Source organism: Zonotrichia albicollis, chromosome Z (genome assembly GCF_047830755.1).
Source record: "Zonotrichia albicollis isolate bZonAlb1 chromosome Z, bZonAlb1.hap1, whole genome shotgun sequence".
In the NCBI taxonomy this organism is placed as follows: domain Eukaryota; kingdom Metazoa; phylum Chordata; class Aves; order Passeriformes; family Passerellidae; genus Zonotrichia; species Zonotrichia albicollis.
Window position 1 is genome coordinate 33296883 of NC_133860.1, and position 14557 is coordinate 33311439.

The 14557-nt window shown below is 37.8% G+C and overlaps 2 protein-coding genes across 10 annotated transcripts in view; one reads left to right on the top strand and one right to left on the bottom strand.

Moving 5' to 3' along the window:
* The window catches only part of SNX18 (sorting nexin 18), a 211659-nt gene that overhangs the window by 118790 nt on the left and 78312 nt on the right, over positions 1 to 14557 (top strand). The gene's annotated exons all lie outside the window — the stretch shown is intronic.
* LOC102071897 (chondroitin sulfate proteoglycan 4) overlaps positions 1 to 14557 on the bottom strand; it is a 48749-nt gene that overhangs the window by 18684 nt on the left and 15508 nt on the right. For all 7 annotated transcript variants that reach the window (XR_012578027.1, XM_074532504.1, XM_074532502.1 and 4 more), the window contains 3 exons: positions 11729 to 11927; positions 7570 to 7701; positions 3257 to 3429 (listed from right to left, as the gene is read on the bottom strand). Coding sequence is in view for 6 of the 7 variants with exons in the window: in XM_074532504.1 (XP_074388605.1) it covers positions 3257 to 3429; positions 7570 to 7701; positions 11729 to 11927 (504 nt within the window). In the remaining variant the exon portion in view is untranslated. The remainder of the gene's footprint in view (positions 1 to 3256; positions 3430 to 7569; positions 7702 to 11728; positions 11928 to 14557) is intronic.

Below are 14557 nucleotides of genomic sequence, written 5' to 3' on the forward strand. Positions count from 1 at the left end.
ATTATTTGTCCTGAAAAAGAATATGAAAGGCTGAAGGCTGAAGAAGGACTTTGATGTAGTTATTTCCTTCAAATGACAAAAGACACTTGGTAAGAGGCTAAGAAAACCTGAAGGAAGTGCCATGACCACTGATAGTTACTCTCACTTACAAGCAAAAAGGTGATGGAACTACACAGTGGAAAATTTCTACATCACAGCAAGACAGGGATTCCTAAAAGATGAGAAGGAATCTGGTTTGTCCTCTCCCTGCCTGCACTGACCTTGCAGATTGTCACACTCAAGGAATCTAATCAGTCTACTGTAAGTAATCAAGCTTCAAAGTATTGCAAGATACTGCACTACATCTCCAGAGAAACAAATGCACATGTAAGATAAAACCATTTTATCTCTTTAGACCCCAAAGCAAAAGGCAGCATTTTCAGATTATTTCTCACCAGCTGGAACTATACCTGAATTTTATGGTCAATACTATAATACATTGGAACTGTAATAGAATTCCTAATGATAGCAAGACTAGACTACTTATTGAATCTTATCCAGTAGATTCAGCATCTGGTCTGCTTGATAATTCATTCACTGCCCTGGAGAAATGACAGCTACACCCATTAAATCCTTGGCAAGTTCCCAGGCAACCGCTGACCAGACCTGCACATGTTAGTTTGTAACTGCCTGAGAGATTCCTGTCTGAGATGGTGCTGGTTTTAAATTTACTATTTTAACATAGTCCTCACACCCTGCAAACACCTTAAAGGGACTCATTAGTACACATTTCTATCATACATGCTTGAAAGATGTGAAAAAAGAAACCAAAACCCCCTGGTGTTATCAGAGATGAAGTTTAAAAGTATAGAATCTGAGGTGTAAATACAGAGAGATTGAATCCTGAAATTACTGCAACAGCCCCCACTAAGATCACTAGGCAAACTGACCTTTCAAGGTCAGTTTTCTCAGCAGCCTCAAAAACATCCCAATTTTTCTCTCAAAAATTTAGACTAATGTGATAAAATCCTTTATGCACATCTCCAGGTTTCTGCTTTCTCTATACTGATTTAATTCTTAATGGCTATTATAGGAAAAACAAAAAAAAAAAAAATAATAGCAGAAGAGAATGTTAGCTCAGGGTAACTTTCCAAAAACCTTTTTAGGACTTCAAGCTGAGGACAGCAAATTTTTGTAACAAACACAGGACAATACAAATCCTTTAAATTCAGCAGTGTTTATTATCCATCTTAATTGGCTGGTTGTTTTGCAGTTTTTTGACTGCAAATCCATTCTAATGTCTGTCTAAGAACTGAATGCAATTGGTGAGGATTTCTGTGTTTACCTCTGCAATGACTCTATATAATGAAGAAGCTGTGGTTTGCTGTGAGATGAAAATACTTCTAAGATATCACAGAAAGTACTGCAGAGAAAAACAAAACTCAAACATTATGTTGAAAAACTCCTGAGTTACTCAAGAGTGTTTAATGTGCAAAAAATTTTCTTATATTAGCTGAACAACATTTGTTCAAGAAAAATGCCTTGGAATGCAATAGTAATTTCTGTTTCTTTTTGCTGTTTTTTTTCCCCTTTGGCAACAAAGCAATAAACCACAGCGAATACAGAAGAGTTCAGCACCCCAGCAAAAGGAGTAACTTCTTTTCAAGGTGAAATTTCAAGTTCCTCAACACAGAATTAAGTCAATGAATACCCACAGACCTACACTAATGCAAAATGTTTTTCAATTCAAATCAGTTTTTCAAGCTTATTACCAAACAGAAACTAAATGCTTTAGTCTCCATTACATGGACAATGTACAATGTTTGTAACATAAATACCATTTTCTTCACTCATATTTAACTCCCTGTGATTACAACACACTGAACTGAAAGCTTATTTAGGATCCCTTTCTCTCTCTTACATCTCACCCTCTACCAGAATAAACAGCAATCTTGTTTGGATACTTGAATTCCACCTGCAAGAAGACATTCAGCTCTACTTTTTTGAAATTAAAATGGCCAATAGAAATATCTCCAACAGACAAGAAAAGCATACATATTATTTCAGCCCAAAACCTTTCACAGTTTACAAAGTTAAAAGGAAAGTTAGCTATACATTACTAAAAACTAAAGCTACAGAGAATAAGTGACATGTTTTGACATGGTACTGTCCAATAAACACACATAATGGTCACATCCACAGGCAAAAGGAGGGACACTTCAAAACCTTAGCTGAAATATTTTCTGTCTAACATGCTTAATTGTTTCATTTAATACTCAAAAAAATCACATATTTTGGGATCAGAAGGGTAAAGTGTCATTATACAGTTCATTGCTTTCATCAAACAAGACAAAACTCAGCAACTTCTGAAACAAGACCAACGGCATAACGGGATTACAATATGTTTTTCATGAAAACCATTCTGTGTTCATCTTGATTTATAAAGTCCAGGTGGAGACCCATTCTACAACCATCCTTAGTTAGGTTGTTTCAAAGCCTGATGACAACAAATAAAAATGTTGTCCTTTTTCCAGGTTTTACTGCCCAAGTTTAAATTCTGACCAATAGATTTTCTTATTCCTTCATATACTCAATCAAATAGCATTTTAAATCTGCAAAAATACGTTTTTCCATGAGCAAAGTCAGAAAATTGACCCTCTTTTATCTCACTCCCTTTAATTTTCTGAGAATAGCTAAATGTATGCTAAAGATAGTTATATTCGAATTCTGCACACAGACAAGTATTCCTTTTGCAGAAGAATTTTTCCATCGAGTTACATAAGCTGCCACGTTTTAGTCATTCAGTAAGAGAGCCTGTATCACAGTTAAGATACTTCACACATTTAGTACCACAGCCAATACAGTCAATAAAAGTCATCCTGGGGACAGCCATGAGGACTTTGTACAGCTGAAACAGATCTGATACTTGGACTTTTCATAGAGAAAAAGGCTGCTTCTTCTGCCAAAAACTAAAAGCTCTGACTGCTGGTTAATGGCACCAGAACAGCTCTTCTTGACAAACAGTCTTACAAGCAAAATAGTGGGAATTGCCAAGACCCTGCTAGTATCCAAGCAGAAGGGAACAAAGGTTCCTCTTGTGTTCATTACTAGACGCCAGATATTTAATGACATAGCAAATCTTGGTGATTGCACTGATGGGTCACATACACCTGGTTACTTAACAGATATAAATGGATCACACAAAGAATGAGCAACTGAGATGCTCTCTGTAGTAACAATCTACCCCTCAACTAGCTGTTATAAATTAAATGCTCACCATAGACTGTGTAAAACTGAAGATTTCCTGAGTGGTATCATCAGAATCTACTCTGATCAGCCTTCCAAGTTTTGGGGAAGTTACAATCACAAAAGTTATAGTTCTGTTTCCTGCACTGGTCACATCATTGGTTACAGCTTTCAGATCATGCTGTGAAATAGGTTTCCTGGAACCTAAAAAATGTGAAGTATAGGAACAAGATTTACAACAGATTTTTTTTCCAAAAGTCTAAGTTTTGCATGCACAACTCACACTCTCACCCAGGTATTCTACTTACCATTTTAATAACATTTTATAAGATCAGCAGCGTTACTCTTTTTCTAGATACCTTCTGGTTACAACTCTTCAACAGCTTTTTCAATTAAAAAGCCTATCACAGTAGGATGTACCCACATTTTAAAAATGCAGTTTTCTTCAGCACATGTAATCGCTAAATACTGGCTTCTGCAAAAACTACCTGAAGTTTTGCGTACAGATCAGAACACGAATAAGAAGTTCTGTTTCTATATCACATGTCTAGAACCAAATTCAAACTCCAATGTTTTTGGTGTTCCCAGTTGCCACAGAAGACATAGGTGATTTGACTCAGAGAAGACTCAAAACGGCAAAGTTTCTAATGAACACATAAACCAAAATCAATTATTAACAAAAGTACACTTTATCAATATGAAATAGGATTTTCATTAATAAAATAAAAATATAAGTACTGAATTAAACAAACTAGGAAGAACACCATGAAACAGAAGTAACAGCCTGAACTGAAATAATGCATTATTTATTAAGATAGATGGAAACTGAGTGGTAACAAAATTCTTTTAATACATAGCACGACACTAACCTTACTAAGGTTACTACCTTCTGTCCTAAAGATTATAAAGAGCTTTCTGGAATTAGTCAAAGCAAGACAATTTTTGACGCAGCTGGGGCAATAATTTCCTAGCTAATAATTTCCTAAAAGAAAAAAAAATGGCTTCTTTTTAATGCAGTTTCAAGGTACACAGTTGGCAAACTAAAATTTAAGCTCAATGATCATTTGAGAGGAGCAAGATTCCCATTGTCCTATTCCCCCTGTATCCCCACTTCTGCCTCCATTTTCACATTTTATCTTCTCCTTAAGCAACAAGGTTTATAGGTTTCAATACATAATTTCAAAGACTATGAGATATTAAATATACTTGAAATATGAATTATCAATCCAGCTCTTACAAGAATAACACAAAATAACACATGTATTATATACATATATATGCCATAATATTCAGAAGGAGAAAACATTGCAAGGACAGTGAAGAATAGGGATGCTTTTAAAGCCATTATTAATACCAGGGGCCTGATTGTTCACATCTGCTTGTGCTCCAGTTCAAATAACAACTGCTTTGAAACAGAGCTGTTATACGATCTTCTGTCTCTTCCTGTTTTCCCATTTTTACCTTCCCATTCTGTGTGCCCACTGTTTTGAAAAGTGAAGGAGTCTCTCAGGTTGAGAAAAATTCTCCCAGACAATATTTAATTCAAGAAGTCTCCCTCCTCTACCTCTCCCTTCTTTTCCTTTTTTTCCCTGTGACAGGAAGGGAGGGAACCATGACCTTTTGCATACAGCAGATGTGGCCAAGAATGTACAACTTAGCACAACAGTTAATCCGACCACATAAACCTGCAAACACAGCTATTTGCATAACCTGCTAGTTATGCAAATCAGGCCTTATTGCCTTAACAGACTAACTCTAAAACATGGTCACAGCACAGAGATGATGACCAGCATCTGAGCTGTGATGCTAAAAATCTGTCAGGGTGCAAAGTTCAAACCATCTGTCATCTGCTGCGATTTTTCTTGACCATACCAGGGTACCACACCACTGCCATCACAGAGCATGGCAATGGGGAGCAAGGGCATCTGTCACAAAACTCCCTCAATTCCTAGCAGACCTGACCTCTCTCACTGAACTCCACAGGCTGAAATACAGTCTAGAGACACAGACAACATAGTCTATCATGCCCTTCTGTAAATTAGCATCCTCCCCAAACTTAACCTTCTCCTTCATCCACTTCTCACTTGAGAGTTGAGAACTTCCCTGGCAGTCACAGTAGTTCTCAGGTCAGACACCTCAACAGGGAGAGGAAGGTTATTTGGCAGCCAGCAGACTGGGTGAAAGAAAATGAAGTGAGAACACTGCCTGTGTGTTCTCAATCACAGAAGGAGAGATCACAAAAACCCCACACAAACACAGGGGACAGGAACAGACAGAGAAGGAAGACATACAACAAGAACAGGTGACGCTGAATAAGGCCAAGCTAATCAATTCAAGTAGAGTGCAACAGCATAATGTTAGTGCCTTGTAATTTTGTTACACATTTTTGCTGCCTACATTTAAGATTTGGAAAATCCTTTGGCATGAGCATTCTCCCTACCACTGCCGAAGAGTTATAAATCATCTCATCATCTCATCAAGACTGATTTGACAGCTCTGCTTCCAATTAACTACAAGTCAGGCTTAACTCTCCTCAGAGAAACTCAGCTTATTTCTTTTTTGAGCAATTGCCTTCCTGAAGAAGAAAATCCTTCCATTGTACATATCTAGCATACAGTAGAAAAAGCTAATATATCTAGCAGTCAATTTGCTGACTATGCTGAATAAAACAAGCTTCTGTTAAAACAGAAAAAAATCTATGAATTATATAAACAGATCTGGTATAGCCAACACAAAAAAAAGCAGTTCATGCTCTTATAAAATTGCAGAACAATATGCTTTGGAGAATAGTTTGCACCCTGTCACAAAGACATGGTAAATTCTTCAAAATAAATTCAATTTTTACTACCCCAGAGAGAAGATTTCTCAAGCTGGCTCAAAATGATCCCTTCTTAGTAGGGCTATAAAATTTAACAGGACACTGGCTGTTGTTTTTATATATAGTGACCATTTGGCACCCTAGTTGTTGTAATAGTCATTTCATGATGGCAAAGTACAGCTGAAAGCCATACAGCTCCAGAGTGTCTCTAAAAAATACCATAAAAAGAACATGTGAAAAATCTAGTAACACTTTATAACATCTAAAAGGAATTTTGCTAACCCAAAGTAAGTGCAAATGCAAGGAAAAAACTGCAATCTTGGACGAATACAGTTTGCAGTGCTGAAAGAAATACTGTATTTTGTAAACAGAAGAACTGATTGACAGCCTAGAGACTTTGCCTTCTATGGAAGTATTAGGCATACTTTTCTTACAATTATCATTGGCTTAAGATAGAATTCCAGTAAATCCCTGTGCCCAAGGCAACCATACACACCAAAATTGCAGGTTAATAAGCTTTGTAAGTGGATTTATGTGAATCCCATTTATATTGACTGAATTAGAAGATCATGCTGCTACAATCTCATTTTTTGTTGCCTGTGTTTAAGTGGCTTTTGCTGCAAACCTTTGTTTGCACCTTATATTCAGGAAGTGTAAGAAGATAAAGTGCTCCTCTTCGATATCCAATTAATAAATCAAGGTACAGATTACAACCTCTGGAACTCTGCCAATTCTTAGTATCTCTCCAATTCTACAGATCACATTCAGAGAAACAAAAAAGAAGGCATCACAAACAAAAGTGTGATGCAAGATACTACTGAGAGAAAACTAATCTTTATTTCTCCTTTAATCCTGCAATAAATGTTAGATTCCTAACTCAATGAGAGATTACTCTTGCTAATGCAAAGGAATAAATGGCTCTGATGAGACCTCTTAGCATATCAACTCCTTCAATGCTATGATTTCATTAAAAAATACTCAGCTGCTGAATCAACTAGCTACAAATGCACAAATATGAATCAAAGTTTTCCAGCCTTCTGATTCCTCAGTGAGTTTGTGCTGCTGTCTATAATTCATTTTAAACAAAAGAAAAGTGAACTAGCAATCTGGAAAATTTACACGTGGTATTCAGAATCTCATGGCCACAATCTTCATTCCTCTATTGCTTTTACAAGGCACTATCACAACCTCCTAAATCTCTAAATATCTGAATGGACTACAGAGATTTTACACAAACCTAAATAGGAAATCTCCAGAGCTTAGGCAGACAGTGTTATTATCACATTGTAGTTGAACATTTCACTGCCAGTTTCTATGACTCCAAGCATGCACATATCAAAAGGTTAAAGACTGCAAAGCAAAAAAGCAGTATGCTGTTTGAGAAAACATTAACCCTTTTTTAAAAAACACACATAAATATTCCCAGCTAGTTTTCCATAGTTTAGTCAGTTAATTATCTGACAAATAACTCTCTATTAGGCAATAATTTCAAGTGGACAAAATAGTGATCATCTCAAAAAACCTACCTGGAAAGACTCCGAGCCCTTTGTTCACTTCAAGGCTAATGACCAGCATCTGAGCTGTGATGCTAAAAATCTGTCGGGGTGCAAAGTTCAAACCATCTGTCACCTGAAAGTTGAAGCCTCCAGACATTGCTCCTGTGGAAATCAAAACCAAAAATTTATTCTTATATTACTCTGTCACACAAAAAACAAACATACACTGGACACCTTTCACGCTTGGCTACCGTGAAATATTGTTGAGGAACACATTCAGAGCAGGTAGCTCTGGGTGCAGCTGCAGTGGAGCTGCGCAGGTTGAGCTCTGGCTGGCAGGAGCCCAAGGCAAGCAGCCCTGAACTGCTGAGCCTTTGCATAACAAAGGGCACTGGGACCTGCTGCCGGGGGACCAACACTCAGAGACATGGCAGGAGCTGAGGACTTCAGACTTTCGTGGCTTAGACTGCAAAGCCTTTTGGTCAGGGTCCCCTGTCATGAGCTCCCAGCCAGAGCCGTTACTCTGTAGTTGCACAATAATTAAATTAAGGATAGAGGCACCTGAGATTCTGCTAAGGAAAACCTGAAGTGAAGTCAGTGAGGAAACCTTGTTTGACTGTGTGAGTGTTGGGTATGCAGACAGTCAAGCAAGATTGACTGGAGCCACCAGATGAGAGAGGGGTTCCATCTCAACAATCAAAGTCTTGGGGGTATCAAAGTGACTTCCAGATAAGCAGACAGAGAAGTTTCCTTAGCAATATATCCAAGATCATCCTGAAAGCAACTTCTTATCAGAGCCTTTGTATCTTAATTAGAATTAAATAAATTGAAAATGCAATTAACACATTCCCCAGGGAGAACTACTGGCTGTTGTTTTCAGTGAAAGCCAGACACCCCTAAGATGAAAATCAGCAAGAGTGCCCCCTTCTCTTTCTTCACTGACATGGTGGAGCTGAAATCTTAAACTTGGGTAGAAAATGGCTCCAAAATTTTCAACTCCATTTATGTCTTAGGAGGGTCCAAAGCACCTAGGCAATCACCTTTTGGCAAAGAAGGAATTTGGGGAGAAAGGTAACTTGAATGTTCTTTCATTTTGTTTTATATTTAAAGGTCTGAATAAACTCTTGGGTTTTTCCTTAGCCTCTTCACTGAACTTCAGCTTCGCTGAAGAAGGTATGTTGTCACAGCTTAAACTATTTCAGAGGTTATGTGTACTCATAATAAACGCACATTTTTTCCTTTAATCTTAGGACCTGTATGTACTTTGGCACAAGCAATAGCAAAATACCTCCAGGAGTCTGAGTGGATTCCTGTAAAAATACATATCTCAAAACTGACAGGCTGCTTTTAAGCAGAGGTTCTCCATGTTATTCAATTAGGTAAAAAGACCAAAAAAAAGAGAAACATTAACTGCTGCAAAGAATTACCACGCTCTTGTATTTGCTTTGCCCAATTTAGCCATTAAGATATTGCTACAAGAATACAGATACTAAAAGCCAGAGAGTACCACATACTTTCATGTAATGATCATCATACTTTGCCTAACTATAAATTAACATATCAGAAGAATCAAATGTGTGTTCTGAGATTACAGTTAAAAATAGACCTAGGAAATGCTCTTATATTAGCCAGGTAGCTGAAGAAGCTATGGCAGATCTGATCATATTGCTTTTATTTTAAAAGTTTTTATTTTATTATATATTCTAACAAAAAAGAACCAGTTGCTGATTCAAAAAAGCATCTGAGTAGTCTACTATTTGTACTAAGTTGAAAAATAACCCCAAATGAACCTGCTTATGCAGCCTCTCTTGTTTTTTTGGCTAAGGCAGGTCAACTGCTTGATTGACATAGACATTTTGTCATCAGCAGTCAGGAACAGAACTGCATCTTGAAGTTCTGGTTGGCTGGAGTATTTATCATTTTATCACAATTAATTTTTAAAATTAGTCTGATCAGAGGTGATTAAAAGGACACCAGAAAGAGGGTTTGTAAAAGCTGCACTGACAAGCACAAAGACTTCATCAGCAACAAGAGTTCAATTTATTACTGCCCCTAAGAAAAATACTGTGAGGGTTTAAGGGCAGGGCCCATACCTCAAAAGTGAGAGAGGAGAACCCTAGAGTGAAACCAGAGTGAAAAGAGAAGGAGTTCTTATGCTGAAAGAGGGGTACAGAAAAGGAAAAAGTGTGTTCTAGTTTTGCATTTACACTGGTGATAGAACAATCAGAGATTATGGAGGAAAGAAACAAAAATCCAAGGGAAAACATGAGAGAAAGAGGAAGATTTGCAACTCACACCACAGAATAAGCAGCAAAATGTAACTCATAAGGCTGAGCAATGTGAAGGGAAAATTGAGAGGTCTAATTTAGGGGCATAAAAGCAAAGTACTTTCATTGGCAGTAAAAAACACACTGAGAATGAAAAGTCATGGCCACGTACAGGTTTAAAAACTGTATACTGCCATGAGGAGTAGCTGGAGGATGGAAGAGGTGTCTCAGCCAAGAAGAACCTGTGCTTTTGGAAAGGGCTGAAATGAGTAGGAAGAGTAGATGGGGGTACTTCCCAGAGGAGACAAAGTAGCCAGCACACAAAGTAGCCTAAGACTGATGACAAGGAACAAAGGAAACATAGAGAAAAGGGATAAAAAGTTGAATGACAGCAACAACATAAGGAAAGGCCCCAGGTATAAAGAAAGGCCCCAGGTAAGGCTAGAGGCAATAAGATGGGAGTAACAACTACATTTCCAGCAACAGGTCAAGATGAAGGAGAGAGGAAAACCACTGACCAAGAAACGCAAAGAAGCGAAATTATCAGAGTACTTTGTGAAGCACTGGAGGCCATAAGGTTAAGCAGACAGCAAAGCCAGAGCAGCTGCAAGACCTGACACTAAACCCAGGTAATTTTATGTTGCAAATTTACTCTACACTCATTGGAAAAATTACTCCCAGTGACTGGAAAATGAAATCTTCTGTTCTTTTCACTTTTATTAATCAAGACTCACTCTCTAGGACTACACATGTGCATTTGCCCTTTCTGGAACACAGAGCAGATTAATTTCCCCACACTTACCACTGTCCTACAATCATAGGGCTTCCTACATGTACAAGTCTCCCTTGGAACAATTTAAATAGCTTGGCTCACTTTTATCATGCTCTTGACCTTTTACTTCCTGACCAAATTATTTGAGCAGGATACTTACAGCTCACCAGCAACTGATTGTAAAGCAATTTCAGCAATACATATGCACCTTGCCAGACAGTGCATCATAAGGCACAGTACTTCAGCCTCATGAAGACACAGCACAAATCTGGAGTGACTTCTGCACCCAAGGGAGCACAGCCTGCCTCAGGGCCGGCAGAAGAGCAGTGTATCTCTTCTACCTCCATCCCAAAACAACAACTTATTCCTTCTGTAGCAAATCCTTTCTTCTTTCAACTGAATTCCTTCTGTAGCAAATCCTTTCTTCTTTCAACTGAGGGAAGTAGTAATACAGCTGGAGCAGAAAATAGGTAGCTATCACCCTGTGAAAGCCCTACCTCTTCTGGCTGGAACCCCACTAGGAAGTTCTTTCCTGTGGCTTCCCATTACTGCCACTCAAGGATGCATGAAGTTGCCCCAACTTCTTTTATTTCCCACACATTCTCCCAAATGAATATAAATCCCCGATCTCTAGCTCTGGACAATAAGAGAAAGAATCAATGTTTAAAGCTTAATTCTTTCAGAACCTGAAAGGGACACTGACATCACACAGATGAACCATAACTTCATCATCCATCACTGCACTATGCCAGGTATCTGTGAGACTGTTGGACCATGAACAGCTCTGCACTGTCGCAAGACAGAAATGCTTCAGGAAATTTTCAATCACAGTAGTCAAAAAAATGGATTTCCTATCTCTGAAAGGAGAAATGTGCATGGAATGTTCCCCTACTGCAAAACTGCTTTCAGAAAGAAGGATGCTATCTAATGAACCACAAGAACATCAAGGTTTCTCAGTGAGCACACATTTAAATAGACATCAGACATCTTGTTGTTTTAGAGATAATGTATAACCACTGTATAAATACTTCATATAACCAGTGTTCCAAGATCTTTGTGACGTTACAATGGGATCTTTAATGGATTATAAACACAAATATACTGAATAGTATATTCTGGTATCAGATGTGGTATTTTTGAAATCACATACCATTGTGTACAAATACCAGCTGCCCTTTCATTATGTGAGTCTGGGTAAAAGCTAGGATGCTCTTGTTTGGAGAAGACTTCAGAGCCAAGTGTCCATTGCTAGGTGGAGTAATAGAATACACCAGTTCTGATGGTGAGGAGTCCTTGTCTTCTGCACAGAGGTCATCAACAGTTATTTCTGTGACTGAACCCACCCAGACCTAGAAAAGCAAAAATGATTTTAAAAATAAATAAAGCAAGAAAATGTATACAAAAGAAAATTGGAACAACAGGAGACGAGGGACAGGGCTGGATGACACGTGACTCCAAGAAAAAGAAAGAATAAAGATTGTTGCTGTGCAACACTCGGAGCTATAACAGGTTTCCTAACGGTCCATCCAAATCTCTAATCACAGACTGGCATAGCTCATCCTGGCAAATAGTCTGCAAAATACAAGACCTTGAAATAATACAAGCAAACACACCCTACATCAGTTAAGAGTTTCAGACAGTTGGAGTGCAAGTGCTCTAAATTCTCAGAAACATAACAAAAATTGTATTATGATAACTGAGTAAAGGAACTGCTTTCCAACACATACACATGAATATTAGTGTCATGTATTTCACAGCAGGTAAGACACTGAATATGTTCTACTTTCACCAGCAGAAAAGATGAAAGAAAAACAGCCTGGGGACAGCATAAACTAATACAAATGGAACAGTTCTTGCAGCTGCACTATTTTCTTCTAGCAAAATGCACCAGAGGCCCTTTTTTAGTGCACTAAAAAACCCAGAGACACTCAGAGCACTTAGGGAGATGAAACAACCAATGTCTCCAACAGCTGCTTACCATTTACCAGGTTACAACTGAGGAAGAATAGTTAACTAGTTTTCAGAAAGATGGTATAAAAACCATTATTTACTTCTGGTAAACCTAAAGCTGGAGCACATTCTAAGTCTAATTTCAGAGGAGAGCCACAAGATCAGTAAAAGAACTGGAACACCCCTTCTATGAAGTCAGGCTGAGAAAATGGGGGCTGCTCAGCCTGGGGAAGAGAGGATTGTGTGGGGACCTCAGAGATGCCTTCCAGTACCTGAAGGGGCCTACAGGGAAGCTGGAGAGGGATTCTCTGACAGGAACTGGAGTGACAGGGCAAGGAGGAATGGGTACACTCTGAAAGAGGGGAAATTCAGTGAGGTATTAGGATAAAATTCTTTACTGTGAGGGTGGTGAGATACTGAAACAGGCTGCCCAAGGAGGTTGTGGATTGCCAAATTCTGGCAGTGCTCAAAGCCAGGCTGGATAAGGCTTCAAGCAGCCTGGTCTAGTGGGAGGTGTTCCTGCCCACAGCAGGGGGAGTTAGATGATCTTTAAGGTCCCTTATTTCAAGCAGAAAGGACTTCCCCTCTGGGTTTCATTCCTATCTGACTGGGTAATTTCTTGTTTGGAAAGGATAAGCAATGGCCTATTTTATGCTTCATTTCTGCTGTATATATCTGGAAATACAGATAGAAGTGCTAACAAAGAACAATACATATTTATCTCAACATGAAGTGAAATTTCTAAAATACTCACTACATCAATATCAATTATTTTCATACACAATTTGTAACATAGCGTAAAATCTTAAGAGCCTAAACCTTTAAATACCTCAGCTTGAGCTTCAAAACACACTGCATTATTCCTCCCTGTCTTTCTAGGTCTAAGTACACTTAATAAATATCTGGTAGTAACATCCCACCAAATGGTTGAAGGGGACACATGATTCTTAACAAAGAGCATTTTATCTCTACCAAAGCCAAAAATCATTAATCACAATTCACTAAGCATTAATTCCATTTTTTAACATGAAACATGAAAGAAAACCTTTTAAGAGACTGAAATTTTTGCCACCACACTTCAACAGAGGAAAGATTTCATCCTACATTGTGTCACAAAAATGTTCCCATGCCATGGAAAAAGAGATACTAAAATGAAGTTTGATTTTTTTTCTAATCAGAAGAAGTTTGAAAAGTAAATTTATAATGAAAAATACCTTTCAACTAACAAATAGCTATTTTCTTCCCTGAAATATGTATTTTGCTGTAATGTAATTACAAATATTAAATTTTGATAAAGAATTACACTTACGGCACAGAATGACAACTAACAGCACAGGGTGACTTAGTGAGTGGCACCAAATAAGCACATCAGTTTTTGTACTGAGACCTTTTAATTTGTCTCAGTAGTACTTGCGTAATTATTCTATGAAGAAAATAAAAGGTCACATATAGAATATACAAAGAAATAAAATTATAATGAACACACGTTATTACAAATGACTCACTAACTTCCAAGTTATTTTCCTTACTAAAGGAAAAAAGAATTAAAATTTCTAATTATAGAAAACCATTTTTTTCTGTAATGTCAATATTTAATTCTGATGTCTCAGCACACTACCACTTAATTCTTTTTAAAGTACTATACATGGCCTGCAACATGATCCTTGAAGAATGAAAGATCTAAGAGCTGAGAAGAACCACAGGGAAGCAAACACTGAGAACACAGCAGAGTGTTACAAGCATATTATTTTTCATATCTGAGATCAAAATCTCCTTGAAGAGCACCATGAAAACTGTATCTGAACCTCCATGATGTAGCATGACACTGATTTTTCATGTGCCTAACATATTCCACAGGCAAAGTCCAAAAGGTTCATGACCTTGCTGATGTAAAATAATTTATTCTGCTCTACTTACAGGATTCAGCTCATCAGTATCTCTTGCATGCCACATATTCTACCAGACAGTCTGTATTCGCATTTTAACACTTTAGAGAGCAATTTAGAGAAAACAAGAAAAAGAATCAGTT